General features: G+C 32.7%; 2 protein-coding genes across 3 annotated transcripts in view; both read right to left on the bottom strand.

Annotated features, from left to right (window-relative positions):
* The window catches only part of LOC108199331 (pentatricopeptide repeat-containing protein At1g26460, mitochondrial), a 38,493-nt gene that overhangs the window by 10,581 nt on the left and 9,172 nt on the right, over positions 1 to 18,740 (bottom strand). The gene's annotated exons all lie outside the window — the stretch shown is intronic.
* Positions 13,404 to 18,089, bottom strand: LOC108199333 (pentatricopeptide repeat-containing protein At1g26460, mitochondrial). Of its 2 annotated transcripts, XM_064083584.1 has the most exons (4): positions 17,438 to 18,089; positions 15,388 to 15,750; positions 13,803 to 13,885; positions 13,404 to 13,700 (listed from the first exon to the last, which is right to left on the bottom strand). In XM_064083584.1, exons 1-3 carry the CDS (start codon positions 17,983 to 17,985, stop codon positions 13,804 to 13,806), a joined length of 993 nt encoding a protein of 330 aa, XP_063939654.1. In that variant the 5' UTR covers positions 17,986 to 18,089; the 3' UTR covers positions 13,404 to 13,700; position 13,803. The 2 variants fall into 2 exon arrangements, with proteins under 2 accessions (XP_063939654.1, XP_017222601.1); XM_017367112.2 differs by lacking the exon at positions 13,803 to 13,885 and having other exon boundaries at positions 17,438 to 18,085.

Genomic DNA, 18,740 nt, shown 5'->3' with positions numbered 1-18,740 from the left:
TTAAAATTGTTTTTCCATAAAATTTTCTAAGATGTGTATATAAATTTACAAATTCCAAATTTTTAAAAATATTTAATGTACGAAGTCTACAAATTTTACGATCACCACTTTTGTATATTGTCAAGTTACTAAGACAGTTTTGAAGATTTTAACAGTATTTAATAATGGTTTAGAGTAATCCCTGCATTAATCTACACTAAAGCTGTATCTGAACAATGGTGGTCATCAAATCTCTAAAAGCACTTACTGATGTTTATAGGTTGTTTTATTGGAACATTTAACCCCCAACTACCATTAAATGTATTAGACATTAAAACAAGTTAATAGTACCACTGTCAACGGTATAACCTGAATGTTTTGTTCGATACCACCATTAAATTTGTTTATTGGTTTTTTCTCTCAGATTCGAAGCTTAAAATGCATAAACACTTTCTGCATTGATCATGACCAGTAACATCTTACCCCACTCCATCAATACTTCGAATAAATCGGATAAGAGTTATATTTCTATCAGATTCATACCTGTGGAGAAGATTATTTCCGTTTTGTGCCGATTAGTATTTATATTACAACAATTCGAAATGCACAACTGATATGTATGGAAAGATGTATCCAGCCTCATAAGAATTACAATAAATAACAGCTTGCTTACATGTATTAGCTCAGAAGATAATTTCCAATGTACTCAAAACTAACACAAGCATCATTACGTGGTTGCAGATTTGCAATATTAGTAGTTCCATTACATCAAAAGCAATGTGTTTACCCGTGATAAGAATAGATATTAGCTTAAATAAGATTCATACACTATTCTAATTTGTAATTCTTACTTCAAACCGCAAATTTCCAACATAAAAGAAGAAAAGTCTACTGTCAGCTGACAGCTGATTCCCAGAGACAAAATCATTCCAACCTTTGGCGAATCTAGCCTGATTCCCAAACCTCAGCACTTCCACCTCCCAAGCATGATCACCAACTACTAAGGCAACATTTGTTCTTCTGTCCCATTGTCGGCTTGGAGTCCAAAAAGACGATGGAATATACTGGACCACAAAAATTAAGATTATAATTAATAAAGGACATCTATGACAAAATCGAAGGAACAGGAGGATATATTACCATCCCATGCCCACGGTTATCTACATGTGATCGATTTAGAAGGACATTGAAAGCAAAGTTGTCTTCAAGATCACCGTCATCGTCATTCTCGGAGTCAGAGCTATCATCTGAATCAGAACTTGAAGAAGGGATTACAATAATTTCATTACCAGGTCCATCTGTGAATAAGAAATGAAAAACAATCAATAAAATATCATAATTTTTAGGCATCTTATAAAGCCTCAATATCAGTGTACCTTCACCCCTGCTATCTTCCAGACCAGATTCAACATCAACAGATTCAAAATCAGAAATGGTGGAATAGCCATGTACATCACGCAAATGATTCATACTATGGGAATCGTATACATCAACTGCGAATGTGGAAAGCCCAAGTCTGTTGAACAGCAAGATATATTTCTCCTGGAGGTGGAAGAACTTTATTATTTGGAGCAAACCATTAAGCATACCAGTCTTCGAACAATACCCCACTTCAAAAATATGCTTTCCACCGAAAAATAGCTTCACCACGTTACCAATAGTTCCACCAAATTTCCTTCTAAAAACATATGGGATTTCCTGGTAGTTGAATGTAAAATTTTAGAAGACTTAATTGGGCCACAGTCCTGTATTAATGAGAGAAGCCTTACCAGTTCTCCAGCTTGCAATGCAGCCTTAGTAAAGCCTTTGAGAAATTTAGAATCTGGATTGCTGATACCAACACCTGATTTGGACAAAGAGTTAATTGTTACTTCAATGTATGATTGAAAATGGGGCCAAAAAAAAAATGACAACATAATTCAAAGGAACTAACCGGCTGATTGTTCAAGTTCTGTAACAATCTTTGCATCAAAAACAACAACTTTGAAATGCCTTCTGTACTTGGTTTCGTGCAGCACAATCAGATCACCAACACAAATGGCTGCTTCCTTAACAAAATCAGCCCATTCAATTCCAAATTGCACAACTTCATTAGCCCACTTCAGACTAATACTCCACTGATGTTCTTCAAATCCCACATAGAATGAAGGTACAGATTTATCCAATCCCAACTTCTCACATGCTTCATTTATCAAAATCTACATACATTGTTAAATGAATCTAGATCAAACAACTTCATAAATTTGAGAAAGTCATTAAATTACTAAAACAAAGTATACTGTATGGATGCTACCTTAGGGTAAGATCCCTCAACCAAGTGATTCGCCTCAATTAAAAGACTGTACTTGCTAGAACAATTACAAAATCCATTAAACATGTACTTAGAACAGAGTTTGTCAACCTCATACACAGAGTTCTTACTGGAAATGTCTGAACTTGCGGCGGGATAGTTCATTTCAACAGCATATGGTGTAAAAACCTCAAATCGGAAATTAGGCCCATCCAGATAGTAAAGACGCACTACACTATAAGGCTTTACCTTATAGAAATCCATCCAGTCTTCCAAGCCATGAATACGATAATCACCTTTTCTATATGTACAAGGCCAGAGGTCATTTGATGGACCATGCAAGACCAGATTACTGGGTAAAGACTCATCATATGTGACATAAAAGGGCAGTGGAAGCTTCTGCATGCAAACATAGACAATCATCCAGTTTATAAACTGTTAGAAATCTTCAAACAAACAACAAGCTACCAATTCTTACCAGTTTCCCTTTCTCAAACTCTCCAGCATAGTTCAAAGAGAGGAAATCATTTGATTTGTCGACAGTGTTCATCATAATGGACCCTGGAAAATGAGTACACCCAATTACAATCTGAATGAAGACCATGACTACTCAGCAAATAGGAAATCTTACCAAGTGGGAGAGAAGATGAACTCACCGCAAATGAAGTTTAAGATGAAAGTTATGCTTGCAAAAATCCCTAAATCTGGAGCTCTGTTTTCTGCTTTGAATGCTCGAAAGTGGCAATTTAAGGTAAATGAATCGAAACCCCCAGCTACCCAATACTGTAATAGGCCCAGTTAATGTTCTCATTTATTTCTAAAAATGTTCAACTATGTTTCAGACATGTTTTCAAAATTTCACTTTATTTTAGCCGGATTTTAACATCCGTCAGTAGTCCATTATTTTCAGAAAAAGAAATTATTTCTATTTTAATCTATCCAGAATAAACAATATTGTTGTACAAAGATTTTGGAAAATAATTCACACAACTATTAAATTAGTGAACGAAATTAAGTATACTTTGAATACACAGAATTATAAATGTGTATATTAAATGTACATCTTGACATGTATATAACATTTATCTTTCAAAATAATTTTACTTTAAAAGATTTTACACAATGAATAGAATTTTGCTTAATATCGAAGTCGTTTAACTTAAAACGTATGACAAATTTTTGTCCCGTGTATGAACCAGCATATTCCAATGAAAACAGTCAAATGTAATAGAGGAATGAGCCGTTCAATTTGAACGGAAGGATTTTTTTTTGGAGATATTTTTAAGATGTCATTGTATTTTTTTGAAGTAAACCCATTAACCACAAACTATATTATATATGGAAAATAATATAATGTTTGTAATAATTTTTATTGTCCGTCACAAATGAGTCAACAGTCAGAGATAATAGGGGACTGAGTCGACAAATGCAAACCAGATGATAATGCTGGTGATGTGTTTAAGAATTTTTTTTTTAAAATAAACCTTATGTTTAAAAAGCATTGCAAATGTCACATAATAAATACAAATATTACATTTCACAAAGGTTTTGTAAAATAATTCAGGTTTTGGCATAAAGCCTTATATTTCAAATGTCCTATTTATATGAATTTTATAATTCCAAAACTCCACAGCAAAGCGAAGCTATTATTTTTTTTTACCAAGTAAAAGCTTGGCTATATTTTTTTATACAAAAACAAAGCTATTATAGAGTAATCGCACAGTATAATATTCTTTGCCAATACTATAGATTTGCACAGTATAATATTTTCACGAAAATGTTGAAAGCTCTATAGTTGGTACCGCTAATTTATATTTAATTGCTGCGTTCAAAACTCTTAACCAAAGCGAAATTAGCATTTATATTTGTTTCACAAATCAATTTAAAGCTATATTTTCCAAAACAGAGCGAAGCTGTAATATGTTTTAGTTTGTAATATTTCATTTCCCAAAATAATATTAAATTATTCTAGACATCGATATGTGTAGTCAACATTAAATTTTAAAAATTATCTTCTATCTATAAAGGACCATTAGGACATATTTTGAGGAATTTCGTTTAAATATTTGTTTCCGCTGAAGCAGAACTTGGTATTTCTTTGCAAATATCATAGAGCTCTTCAACCGAGTTAACAAATTCAAAGTATGAATTCCCAAAAACAAAAAATATATTCTGTTCCTACAAAATAATATAATATTGCAATAATTATTATTGCCCCTCATAAATGAAACAATAGTTCTTGCAATATTTATTCATAACGTGTCCTATTCATTTATATATACGAATGTTACAGTTGTTAAGAGTGAAATGCGTATTTAAAAAACATACATTTAAGATTTAAGATAATATATGACAATGCAAACAGTCAAAGATAATAGGGGACTGAGTCGACTAATGCGAACAAAATGATAATGCTGGAGGTGTGTTTTTAAAATATACCTCATGTTTAAAAATCATTGTAAATGTCACAGAATAATTACAAATATTACATGTCACAACGAATTTGTCAAATAGTTCAGATATTTGCATAAATCCTTAGAGCATCTACAACTGCATTGACTAAAATCGTTGGCTAAATTGTAACTGTAAGACATAATGTAAAATTTGCCGAACCTGTAAGACATTATGCTTAAATGGTATTGCCTAAGGGTTTCTCATTGTTGGAGATGCTCTTATATTTCAAATGTCCAATTTATATAAAGTTTAAATTTCCGAGATGATGTAAGATATAATTTTTTTTGCCCATATTATAGATTTGTAGAACTAATTTACCGATGTTAACGAAACCTGTGAATAGATAGTATAGATTTATTATATCTTATTGTAAAACTTAGATAATAGATATGAAGAAGGAAAAAAACAAACTGGACAACCTAGCTGTTAATCATTTTCACGGAAATGTTGAAAGCTCTATAGTTGCCAAAGCAAATTTAAATTTAATTGCCACGTTGAAAACTCTAAACCAAAGCGAAATTATCATTCCTATTTGTTGCACAAATACAATTGAAGCTATAATTTCCGCAATAAATCAAATCTATAATATGTTTTTACTTTGTAATAGTTATTTTAAAAAAAAATTACATTTTTCTAAACATCGATATGTCTAATCAGCAAGTAAGTTCTTCGATAATTTGTCTTTCAGTTTAATTCATAAGTCCTACGATACAAATTATAAAGTTCAGAATTTAAAATCCCTGTTCTATTTCATTTTGTCAACAACAAAGATATAAAAAATAATCAAGGTAAAAAAACATTTCTGAAAAAAACCAAAAAAATTTATAGATTCAGTACTCTGTTCAAAGCATGCTGTAATGTTGTTCTGCAGCCGCCACATATACCATACGTTGTCATATTAATAGCGTGCAGGCCATTACAAGATTGGAAGTTAGATACGCTGTACCATGTTCACTGTACTCACATAACAGTACTTGGACCTCACATTGTACACTTTATTGCTGACATTATTTCCAACAGTACATTACTTTTGTTACCTATTCAAAAGCAGTTGTTCACATATGTATGACTCCAACTTCCTTCTGCAGATTCAGGGATATCAAAAGAAAATACCACGGAGACTTTTCGAATTTGGATTATCATACAGAAACTTATACATAACTTTCAGATTAGTTTAACATAATATGGTCTTTAAGAGTTTTAATCATCAGGCCTAACATGTATAATCCTCAAAAAAAAAAAAATACTTACCGAAATTATCATGCATTCAAAACTGCAGATTCATTTTAATATCAATTACAGTAAATATATTACCGTTTCCAGCTTTGGAAACTTTTGCTTCAAAACCATTTTATGGTCGAGGCATTGTACTTAAATATGTATATTCACAAAATATAATCTCCAACAGTAAGATTTCCTGTCCTCCTGTGCAGGCAACAATATCTTTGTACAATTGTTATTGAACCTACACAAACTTCATATAAACAACTCACTATACCACACAAACAACTGCTTCCAATTTTTTTGTTTCCGGAGAACCTTCTCATTAACAAGTTTTTTATCAATGGACATTACGAGTCTCTCTGAGCTTGATTCTATGTCCCAAGGTGATAGGAAGATACAAGTGAAACTCTCCAGGAAATGGTTACAAACGGATCCGACGACCGGCAATGTTTCTGGTGCTAACATGATTTTGGTCGATTCATATGTAAGAAACCTGAACTTTTATTTCACATTCAACTCTTCAGTAGTCATCATAATTTCATATTTTACAGGATAATCGAATGCACTGTTGGATCCCGTTGAGTTTATTCTCTAAGATGGAAGCTGTATTTTTCCAAGGATCTATTTATGAACTCCAGAAATTTGAAGTGTGCACATATACTGGGAAGTTTCGCTGTTTTGACTCTGCGACACACATTGTTATCTTACCTGAAACAATTGTCATTCCTCTAGATGATACTTATTCCAATATTGCTGAGCACGTTTTCCACTTCACCACTCTATCAAATGTAGCATCCGCGGATCTCAAAGATTCGCACTTAGTTGGTATAATACTTTGTCATGTTGTTTTGTACACTTATTATGTTTTGTTTGTGAAAATGCCTGTTTCTTCCCCTTCACTATCAGATGTTGCTGGTATAATTGAAGCAGTTGGGGTCTTTGTTCCTGTTACTCGCAACAACGTTGTCAAGCATTGTTATCTGGACATTGTTATTACTGATTTGATGTGAGTAAAGCCTTGCATATGTTTTCTATTCTTTTTTGCATTAGAACGTATAAACCAAACTGAATCATATACTTATGCTCTAAGCTTTTACTTGAATTGGATTAGCACTGCTGTTAATGCAAGACTCTGGGATCACTTTGCTATATCTTTTTACAATGCCCTCAAAGCTGCAACGGAACATCCCGTTATTACAATTTTGTCATGCTGTCAACTAAAAAGAAATGAATACAACGGAGTTTGCCATGTCAGAAATGTGGCTGCCACTGAATTTCATCTTAATGCCAACGTTTCTTATGTTCAAAATCTACGCAAGAGGTCATTCTTTGTCACAAAAACAATTTCGACTGTTAGTACTATTCACCGTCCTAATTGTTATTATGTTTTGCAGATTTTTCGATGTGAATGGGTTATGAAATGTAATCTTCGATTCAACATTGAACACTCTTTTCCGGTTTACTATCCACCGGTCTGTTGCATTTGTACTCAATATGTAATGAACTTTGTTAGAAGTTTAGCACTCTATGCTTCTTTACTTTTGTTTTTCCACCAACTCTGGTTTCAGAACTTTTTCTATCACACCATGTCACACGGCAGACAGTTGTTTTCAAGCTAGATACGCTGGACAATATGTAATCCTTAAGGATTAAAGAGTCACCATCAAGGCCTAGAATGTAGCTTCCTCGAGTATCACGATTTCAAACCATGCAGCCATTACAGTATATTTTGTACGTATCTAACTTTTCTTGGCTTTTGCTAAAGCTTTTGTATTAATTCACCTACCACTGGAGTTTTTACGTTAAAATTTTATGCTTTACATCTCCGATAAAATGTTAGAGTATAGTTCATCACCCAAAACATTACTTTCAAATTTTATACTTTCAACTTTAAAATTTAAAATTAACACAAACACATTACTAAAAATGCGGAACGACTAACTTTTCAACAGATAAAATATATCCTAAATCTTTAACGTTCAATTGTAGAATAAAAATAAAATCAAAATTTGTCTATTCAATTCGTCTGAAAATTATAAATTTATTTAGGTGGTCCTTTACCGTCGAAGCTGAAGACCTTACAGGAACTATCATCATACCGAAAATTAAATAAAGAAAACAAAATATGTCCGATTCATTTCGTTGCAATATTTTACTTTTAGGTAAAAACATGTATCACTATGTTACAACTATTAAATCAATGTGGATGATCCGAAGGCCCTGCACATGCGGAAATTGTTCGTTCAATCGTTTACAACAACTACACATTATTGACTTACTTTGGAAATCTACCTTCCATCCTTACATATATCTCTATACATACATACATATATATATATATATATATATATATATATATATATATACACTCCAAATGATGAAAATAGGAAATTTTAAAATTAACACAAACACATCACTAAAAATGCGGAACGACTAACTTTTCAACAGATAAAATATATCCTAAATCTTTAACGTTCAATTGTAGAATAAAAATAAAATCAAAATTTGTCTATTCAATTCGTCTGAAAATTATAAATTTATTTAGGTGGTCCTTTACCGTCGAAGCTGAAGACCTTACAGGAACTATCATCATACCGAAAATTAAATAAAGAAAATAAAATATGTCCGATTCATTTCGTTGCAATATTTTACTTTTAGGTAAAAACATGTATCACTATGTTACAACTATTAAATCAATGTGGATGATCCGAAGGCCCTGCACATGCGGAAATTGTTCGTTCAATCGTTTACCACAACTACACATTATTGACTTACTTTGGAAATCTACCTTCCATCCTTACATATATCTCTATACATACATACATATATATATATATATATATATATATATATATATATATATATATATACACACTCCAAATGATGAAAATAGGAAATTTTAAAATTAACACAAACACATCACTAAAAATGCGGAACGACTAACTTTTCAACAGATAAAATATATCCTAAATCTTTAACGTTCAATTGTAGAATAAAAATAAAATCAAAATTTGTCTATTCAATTCGTCTGAAAATTCTAAATTTATTTAGGTGGTCCTTTACCGTCGAAGCTGAAGACCTTACAGGAACTATCATCATACCGAAAATTAAATAAAGAAAATGAAATATGTCCGATTCATTTCGTTGCAATATTTTACTTTTAGGTAAAAACATGTATCACTATGTTACAACTATTAAATCAATGTTGATGATCCCAAGGCCCTGCACATGCGGAAATTGTTCGTTCAATCGTTTACCACAACTACACATTATTGACTTACTTTGGAAATCTACCTTCCATCCTTACATATATCTCTATACATACATACATATATATATATATATACACTCCAAATGATGAAAATAGGAAATTTTAAAATTAACACAAACACATCACTAAAAATGCGGAACGACTAACTTTTCAACAGATAAAATATATCCTAAATCTTTAACGTTCAATTGTAGAATAAAAATAAAATCAAAATTTGTCTATTCAATTCGTCTGAAAATTATAAATTTATTTAGCTGGTCCTTTACCGTCGAAGCTGAAGACCTTACAGGAACTATCATCATACCGAAAATTAAATAAAGAAAATAAAATATGTCCGATTCATTTCGTTGCAATATTTTACTTTTAGGTAAAAACATGTATCACTATGTTACAACTATTAAATCAATGTGGATGATCCGAAGGCCCTGCACATGCGGAAATTGTTCGTTCAATCGTTTACCACAACTACACATTATTGACTTACTTTGGAAATCTACCTTCCATCCTTACATATATCTCTATACATACATATATATATATATATATATATATATATATATATATATATATATATACACTCCAAATGATAAAAATAGGAAATTTTAAAATTAACACAAACACATCACTAAAAATGCGGAACGACTAACTTTTCAACAGATAAAATATATCCTAAATCTTTAACGTTCAATTGTAGAATAAAAATAAAATCAAAATTTGTCTATTCAATTCGTCTGAAAATTCTAAATTTATTTAGGTGGTCCTTTACCGTCGAAGCTGAAGACCTTACAGGAACTATCATCATACCGAAAATTAAATAAAGAAAATAAAATATGTCCGATTCATTTCGTTGCAATATTTTACTTTTAGGTAAAAACATGTATCACTATGTTACAACTATTAAATCAATGTGGATGATCCGAAGGCCCTGCACATGCGGAAATTGTTCGTTCAATCGTTTACCACAACTACACATTATTGACTTACTTTGGAAATCTACCTTCCATCCTTACATATATCTCTATACATACATACATATATATATCTATACACTCCAAATGATGAAAATAGGAAATCTAAGTACATCAGTCTTAATATTTGTTTTTGGCGGTGGTAGGCTGAAACCCACACCCTATGTACAGGTCATCAGCACCTTCCCTCTCTTCTAGCTTACACAGTACAACTTACATGTGCACTGAGCTTTGTTTTTCAATTTTTGAGAAAGGTGTTCCTTGCAGAAGTCCACTAACTTCATTTCATTTCCACTCAATCTGCATATATCAATTGGCTGGGAAGCTTTCCTGCACATTATTCACGCTTGTGTCCCTAAATTAAAATTGTATGTCAATGTGATGTTTTTTCTAGATTTATGTTCTATTTTAAATGTAATCGCTGATATTGTGTATTTTCCATGAATCCTGTATTTTTCTGTTGCAGATCGAAATGACTTTCAATCGTGGAGGTGTCTTCATGCACTGGAGGTTAGGTGCAATGAATACTTCTAATGAAGAAGCCATTCCAATCGGTAAGCACCATATCTTTGTTTTTACATGTATAAAAGACAGTACTTTCAATAGACAAAACATGCTTACTTCATAACATGAATCTCAATTTAGAATTTGTTGGTGGTTTAATTGAGAGATTACAAATTTCCAGATATCTGAGATCACATTCTGTGCACAATCCTATGCATAATAACGTTTTTTATCCTATTAAAATATCCAAACATGCAAATGAAAGCTTGAAAACCAATGTTGCAGATTCCGTTCCAGCAAGGCATGTTTCAAGAAACATTCTATTTGATAAGACTAATATCATTGATGATCTAAGTGGTACCAAGGCTTTAGAACCGAAAGGCAGAATGTGTGGAAATCAGCTTAGATGTGCTGTAGAAAATTGTGTCCCCAGTTCGCAACAAATCCCTACATCCAAATTACGTGCAGTCGATTCAAATATGAAAAAGAAGCCTGCTTCTAAGAAAAATGCTCCTCTCTTAATGAAAGAAAATGTTGAACATGATCAGCGTTTACCTTCAAAACCAAAGTTCAAATTCTTGGATTCTGGCATTAAAAAAAACAATGGGAGGAAGAAGAAAACCACCGCATCCACCTTATCAAACTCTAAGCATCGGAATGATGATTGCGATGTCACTCCATGTCGAAGAGATGCAATTGGTTCAGGTAATTTAATTTGTTCTTAGCCTCTTACAAGTTTCCACGAAACTTTTTACCAGTATTTTCAATTTCTCTAATGTGATTTAGGAACATATAATACACAAGTGCCTAATGCAATTAACGGAAACATAAACATTGTTCCACCCAAAAGGACATGCAAGAGGAAGGACCCATCACATGTAGAAGAAGTTACCCGCCAATTGTTTCAAGAAGACGTTCAAATAAGAGATAGTTCAACCGAAGATAAATATGAAAATATTGGTATTATGTTCAAAATTTATATATCAAAAACTTTCAATCCAGATATCACATTTTTTTTGGATATATATATATATATATATATATATATATATATATATATATATATATATATATATATGTTTATACTACTTACATGCATTATAAAACTGTAGAACAATCAGTTATCTCTGGATTTGATGATAACGATGATGGTTTTTTAAGTGATGATGGCTCGAACAATGAAGATAATAACTTGGCCTATAGTGAAGATGGTAAGTGTCTTTACAAATTAACAACCATGGATATTCATTTGTTTTACTCATCATTCTACAAACTTGCAGAAGAGGAAACCATCATAGTTCCGGCACTCAGAACAAAGACAGGTAAGTTCAATCTTGCCTAGAAATATAATGTTGTCTACTTTTCATTCCAGAAATCTGACATTTATTTACAATTTCATACCAGTTCCAAAAGAATATGCCAGCTTGGGTCCACCATCTTATAAATGCGAGTATTGTCAAGCATTCATGTGGAAGGAAGAGAGAGTTAACAAAAAAAACAAGAAAGGAACGCCAAAGTTTTCAATTTGCTGTCGCCAAGGTCTCATAAAGCTTGAGAAAACTCCTCCAACTCCTTCATACCTTTGGCAAATATACAATGATCCTGTGAAGAGTAATGAGTTCAGAAAATGCTCCAGAATATACAACAGTATGTTCTGTTTTACATCAACCGGCGGGACTGTTGACCATTCAGTTAACAATGGAGGTGGCCCATACATTTATCGATTAAATGGACAAAACCACCACGTTTTTGGTTCCCTAATTCCTAATGACGGAGATACACCTAAATTTTGTCAACTCTACATATATGATACTGAAAATGAATTGGAAAATAGAATGCAATGGATGGATGTAAAGGATGGTGATAAAGTGGATGCATCGATTGTTGATGGTCTGATGAAGATGTTAGACGAGACCAATGAATTAGTTAAAGAATTCAGGATAGCGCGAGATCGTTTCAAAGATTCCCCTTTTGTTGATTTGAAGATAATTTTAAAAGTATGCAGATCAGAAAGCGGCAGGGAGAATCATGTTGGTCCATCCAATGAAGTAGCTGCAATTATGGTGGGCGACGTTGAAGACCCTGGTCCTACACGTGACATTATTGTCGAGAACAAAGTTGGCGGTCTTCAGCGTGTCACTAACATTCACCCAAAGCTCATGTCTTTACAGTACCCATTACTTTTCCCCCGAGGTGAAGATGGCTTCCATAAAGACATCAACTATGTTAAAACTGCAGAATCAAAAGGAAAGAAGAGACAAAAATGTACCATGAAGGAATTCTACTCCTACAAATTCCAAATACGTCACAATGAAGGTTAGTTGTCAACATCTCTTTTTACAATACTTCTCAAATATAAGTCAGTTATTCAAATTTTTTTTAACACTTTTGTTGTAGGTATGACTCCGCGTTTAGGTGGTCGTCTATTCCAACAATACATTGTCGATGCTTTTTCTGCTGTAGAACAGTCAAGACTATGGTGGTTGAGAACTCACCAGACAACACTTAGGAACGAGCTTTACAGTCATATTTGTGATTACTTGCGTAAAGGCGACACTGATGCAGGCAAGATAGGCAAAAGTTTCATTCTACCTGCAGGTTTTGTTGGTTCGAAGAGATACATGCAGCAGAATTTCCAGGATGCATTGGCAGTTTGCCGTCATGTTGGACATCCAGATATTTTTCTAACCATGACATGCAACCCACTTTGGGATGAAATAAATCAGATGTTGAAACTTATTCCTTTGGAAGCAAAATCAGTAGACAATCCAGACATTGTTGCACGAGTATTTCGCTTGAAGCTAGAACAACTAATGGATGATATACAGAACAAGGCTTATTTTGGAGTATGCACTGGTGGTAAGAATATTTATTGTCTCCATCTTTTGTAAATATATAATTAAATTTTTTTAGAACCTACTTCATCTTTGTTTCCAGTGACTCATCATCAGGCCTGCAGACTACATCTTGTTCACTGCCTTTATCTGTCTCTTTTTCTGACTCGATCATCCTGAGAGCATAAATTTAGATAAATAGGTAAATGACACTCCACTGATCACAAATTATCATATCTTCAAAACTCAACTTTTATTACATGGGTTAGCAGTGGTACCTTAGTTTTTTAACTTATGTATATACATATGAAATTGAAGCAAGAAGCACACATTATTTTTGTTAGTTCCCACTCTTAACAGCCTGCAAAGACAACTTGCTTACTGAATACTTCTTCATTGAAAACACCTAAAAGCAAGGACAAGGACGCCAGTGCATATTGCAGGGATCCATGAATTCGACAAATATAATAAATTGGGGGCTCGGGTAGGGGGGAACGGAATATATGAATATAATTTTCATATTATATATATATATTTCATGTTACACATACTAAACCTATTAACAGACCACAATACGATTGCAAATTCAATCAAATGCATAAATTGTTCATCTAAATTAGAAAATATAAGTAAATGTTTCATTCATGAAGAAATGAACATGAGCATCTTTACTTTCGTATTTGCTAATACACATTAATACTTAATTTTGTGAAAGTAGTTAGTTATTACAAAAATTTTGACTACGATTTCTGAAAACAACATTGAAGATTAGGATCGTGGAAGAACTCCCATGTCCAACACTTGTACATGGCAGGGACGAAAGTGTCCCTGCTTCCTAAAACACCATTTCTCCATATACACCAGAAAAAGGAACTTGTAGAAAGAACAATAATAATAATAACAAAAACAATGAAAAATATAAAATTTGGGTCGATTTACCGAAGAAAACCCATTACCCAGGGGTTTCCCACCCGCAGAGGAGAGAAAAGTCACGGATCGCACCCCCTTGAAAGAGACCCCATTCAATATTCAATAATATTCTCATAATCAAATTCAAGCCTAATTAAATATGTGGGAATTACAATACTTACTTAGGGAATATAAACCCTAAGATATACCGCAATAGACCACGGCCCGTATGAAGATAGGTTATTTTAAATTACCTGCATAATTAATAAACTAAAAGCCCCAAATAAAACATATAAACAAATAGCTTTATTCTCCTTGAGCTAAATACATAATAACTAATCAATAACATAACTAAAAGTTCTCTACTCTTGTTCCTCATCAAAAGACATACTGAGTATAAGTCTTTACAATGTTAAATACATCTTTTATTCATTTTATTCTGAATTTGCACCTATTGACCCACTAAAGACAAGTGGACTGACGCTCAAATAATTAGCAAGTCGACCTCATTAGTTGAACCTGTGAAAACGCCTAGTTGACTAGTCGAGCGCCATAACAACAATGAGTACAATACAAATCATTCTTTACAATAACAAGAACATCATCATTCAACAATGGGTAACTCTTACACACAATATTAATAACAATGGTATACTCAATTATTTCATATTACATAGTATTAAAGACATTATAATTTAGAGTACTAGTTATTACTTGCACTAATAAAGACATGATTTTTCACAATCCTTGCAACAACTTACCCCAAACCCACACATTCCCAAATTATAAACCAACAAAACAAAAGAATCAAGATTTACATAACAGATATCTGCATTAACAAACAAGTAAAAAGATTACAATTATTCATTAGCCTCCACCAACTCGACACACATACATTCTGCAGATAAAAACCAAGTAAAAAATGAAGCAACACAGAAATGCACAGAAACATACCTATCAAGCAATTGGACAGCAGTATCGACCTCCTTATAGAGATACATAGTCTTGAGAATCAAATTCCCTAAGCTTTCCATCCCAGAAACCAACTCAAGCAACTGACTAGGCGACGCTTTCAACATCAAATTAGCTCTCAAATAATGATTATACAACCCCACATCAGGCTTATTGAGCTTCCCATTCTTATCATAACAACTGCTCCAATGCTCAAACACCTTCTTCATATCATGCCATTTCTGCAATGTCATCCAATCAGCAAAAAGCTCCTTTATCGACTCCAAATCCAAGGACTCATCATCAGGCCTACAGACTACATCTTGTTCACTGCCTTTATCTGTCTCTTTTTCTGACTCGATCATCCTGAGAGCATAAATTTAGATAAATAGGTAAATGACACTCCACTGATCACAAATTATCATATCTTCAAAACTCAACTTTTATTACATGGGTTAGCAGTGGTACCTTAGTTTTTTAACTTATGTATATACATATGAAATTGAAGCAAGAAGCACACATTATTTTTGTTAGTTCCCACTCTTAACAGCCTGCAAAGACAACTTGCTTACTGAATACTTCTTCATTGAAAACACCTAAAAGCAAGGACAAGGACGCCAGTGCATATTGCAGGGATACATGAATTCGACAAATATAATAAATTGGGGGCTCGGGTAGGGGGGAACGGAATATATGAATATAATTTTCATATTATATATATATATTTCATGTTACACATACTAAACCTATTAACAGACCACAATACGATTGCAAATTCAATCAAATGCATAAATTGTTCATCTAAATTAGAAAATATAAGTAAATGTTTCATTCATGAAGAAATGAACATGAGCATCTTTACTTTCGTATTTGCTAATACACATTAATACTTAATTTTGTGAAAGTAGTTAGTTATTACAAAAATTTTGACTACGATTTCTGAAAACAACATTGAAGATTAGGATCGTGGAAGAACTCCCATGTCCAACACTTGTACATGGCAGGGACGAAAGTGTCCCTGCTTCCTAAAACACCATTTCTCCATATACACCAGAAAAAGGAACTTGTAGAAAGAACAATAATAATAATAACAAAAACAATGAAAAATATAAAATTTGGGTCGATTTACCGAAGAAAACCCATTACCCAGGGGTTTCCCACCCGCAGAGGAGAGAAAAGTCACGGATCGCACCCCCTTGAAAGAGACCCCATTCAATATTCAATAATATTCTCATAATCAAATTCAAGCCTAATTAAATATGTGGGAATTACAATACTTACTTAGGGAATATAAACCCTAAGATATACCGCAATAGACCACGGCCCGTATGAAGATAGGTTATTTTAAATTACCTGCATAATTAATAAACTAAAAGCCCCAAATAAAACATATAAACAAATAGCTTTATTCTCCTTGAGCTAAATACATAATAACTAATCAATAACATAACTAAAAGTTCTCTACTCTTGTTCCTCATCAAAAGACATACTGAGTATAAGTCTTTACAATGTTAAATACATCTTTTATTCATTTTATTCTGAATTTGCACCTATTGACCCACTAAAGACAAGTGGACTGACGCTCAAATAATTAGCAAGTCGACCTCATTAGTTGAACCTGTGAAAACGCCTAGTTGACTAGTCGAGCGCCATAACAACAATGAGTACAATACAAATCATTCTTTACAATAACAAGAACATCATCATTCAACAATGGGTAACTCTTACACACAATATTAATAACAATGGTATACTCAATTATTTCATATTACATAGTATTAAAGACATTATAATTTAGAGTACTAGTTATTACTTGCACTAATAAAGACATGATTTTTCACAATCCTTGCAACAACTTACCCCAAACCCACACATTCCCAAATTATAAACCAACAAAACAAAAGAATCAAGATTTACATAACAGATATCTGCATTAACAAACAAGTAAAAAGATTACAATTATTCATTAGCCTCCACCAACTCGACACACATACATTCTGCAGATAAAAACCAAGTAAAAAATGAAGCAACACAGAAATGCACAGAAACATACCTATCAAGCAATTGGACAGCAGTATCGACCTCCTTATAGAGATACATAGTCTTGAGAATCAAATTCCCTAAGCTTTCCATCCCAGAAACCAACTCAAGCAACTGACTAGGCGACGCTTTCAACATCAAATTAGCTTTCAAATAATGATTATACAACCCCACATCAGGCTTATTGAGCTTCCCATTCTTATCATAACAACTGCTCCAATGCTCAAACACCTTCTTCATATCATGCCATTTCTGCAATGTCATCCAATCAGCAAAAAGCTCCTTTATCGACTCCAAATCCAAGGACTCTGCAATTCTCTCAAGTTTGACAACATGGGTCTGTAGAAAGTCAAGTGGGACCAGAGAATGGGTGGACCCAGGGGGGTGGGTCCAGGTAGCTGAGGAGGTTTGGGAGGATGGGGCCGGGGTGGGTGGATCAGGGGAGAGGGGTTGGGGTTGTTGAGAGAGAAATGGGGAGGTGGAGATGGGTTTGGAGAAGATTGGTTTGAGGGTTCTCAGGAGAAGAGGTCGAGATCGGTTGAAGATTATGTTCATCGCCATTGTTGTTTCAGCTCAGTCTCAGTAGGAGAGATGATGAAAGACAAAGGGGGATTAGGGTTTTAGATTTACACATATATTTGTGTTTTGTGCATACATGTTTGCATATAGTTTTCTAGTGAAAAAAAATGTTATTACCACTATCTATCTTGAATTGGATATACAAGTATAAATTTATAATAAAAGTTTTTAGTAAATAATTATTTCATATTTCAAAAATATAAAATATAAACAAAGTGATTTTCTTTACACAAGAATATAAATTGATATTTTTTTATTTAAAAAATATAAAATTTGATTTCATTTGATTTTTATATATTATTGCCAAAAATTATAGTGTTCGTTCTCCTTTCTAATTAATTAATACTATATTGTCTCAGTAAGTTGGATTGCTTGATATGTCATTATAATATTTTTAAATCAAAAAATTTGAATATCCCATATGTTAAGCGATCTAAAAAACGATTAATTGTTTAACTCGATATTTATTTCACAATTACATTTTAGTTGACAATTCGAGAATCGTCCCGGTTGGGTCCTAATTAATGATTTCCATTAATAATATTATTTGCTTTAAAAAAAATAAAGTATACTATCTTGTTTGACCTGACACATTTAAATTTAAAAATTGTGATTACCAATTACAATAGTTTAGAAAAAAATAGTGATTATCGAAAATTCGAGTCATATATACGTGCATAATTTATTAAAGATAATCGATAATTATTAAATTTGTGAATTGGATTTACTAATACAAA

The sequence above is a fragment of the Daucus carota genome, chromosome 8 (genome assembly GCF_001625215.2).
Source record: "Daucus carota subsp. sativus chromosome 8, DH1 v3.0, whole genome shotgun sequence".
Lineage (NCBI taxonomy): Eukaryota > Viridiplantae > Streptophyta > Magnoliopsida > Apiales > Apiaceae > Daucus > Daucus carota.
Note: the sequence above shows the minus strand (reverse complement) of the source record. Positions and strands in the feature narration are given on the sequence as shown.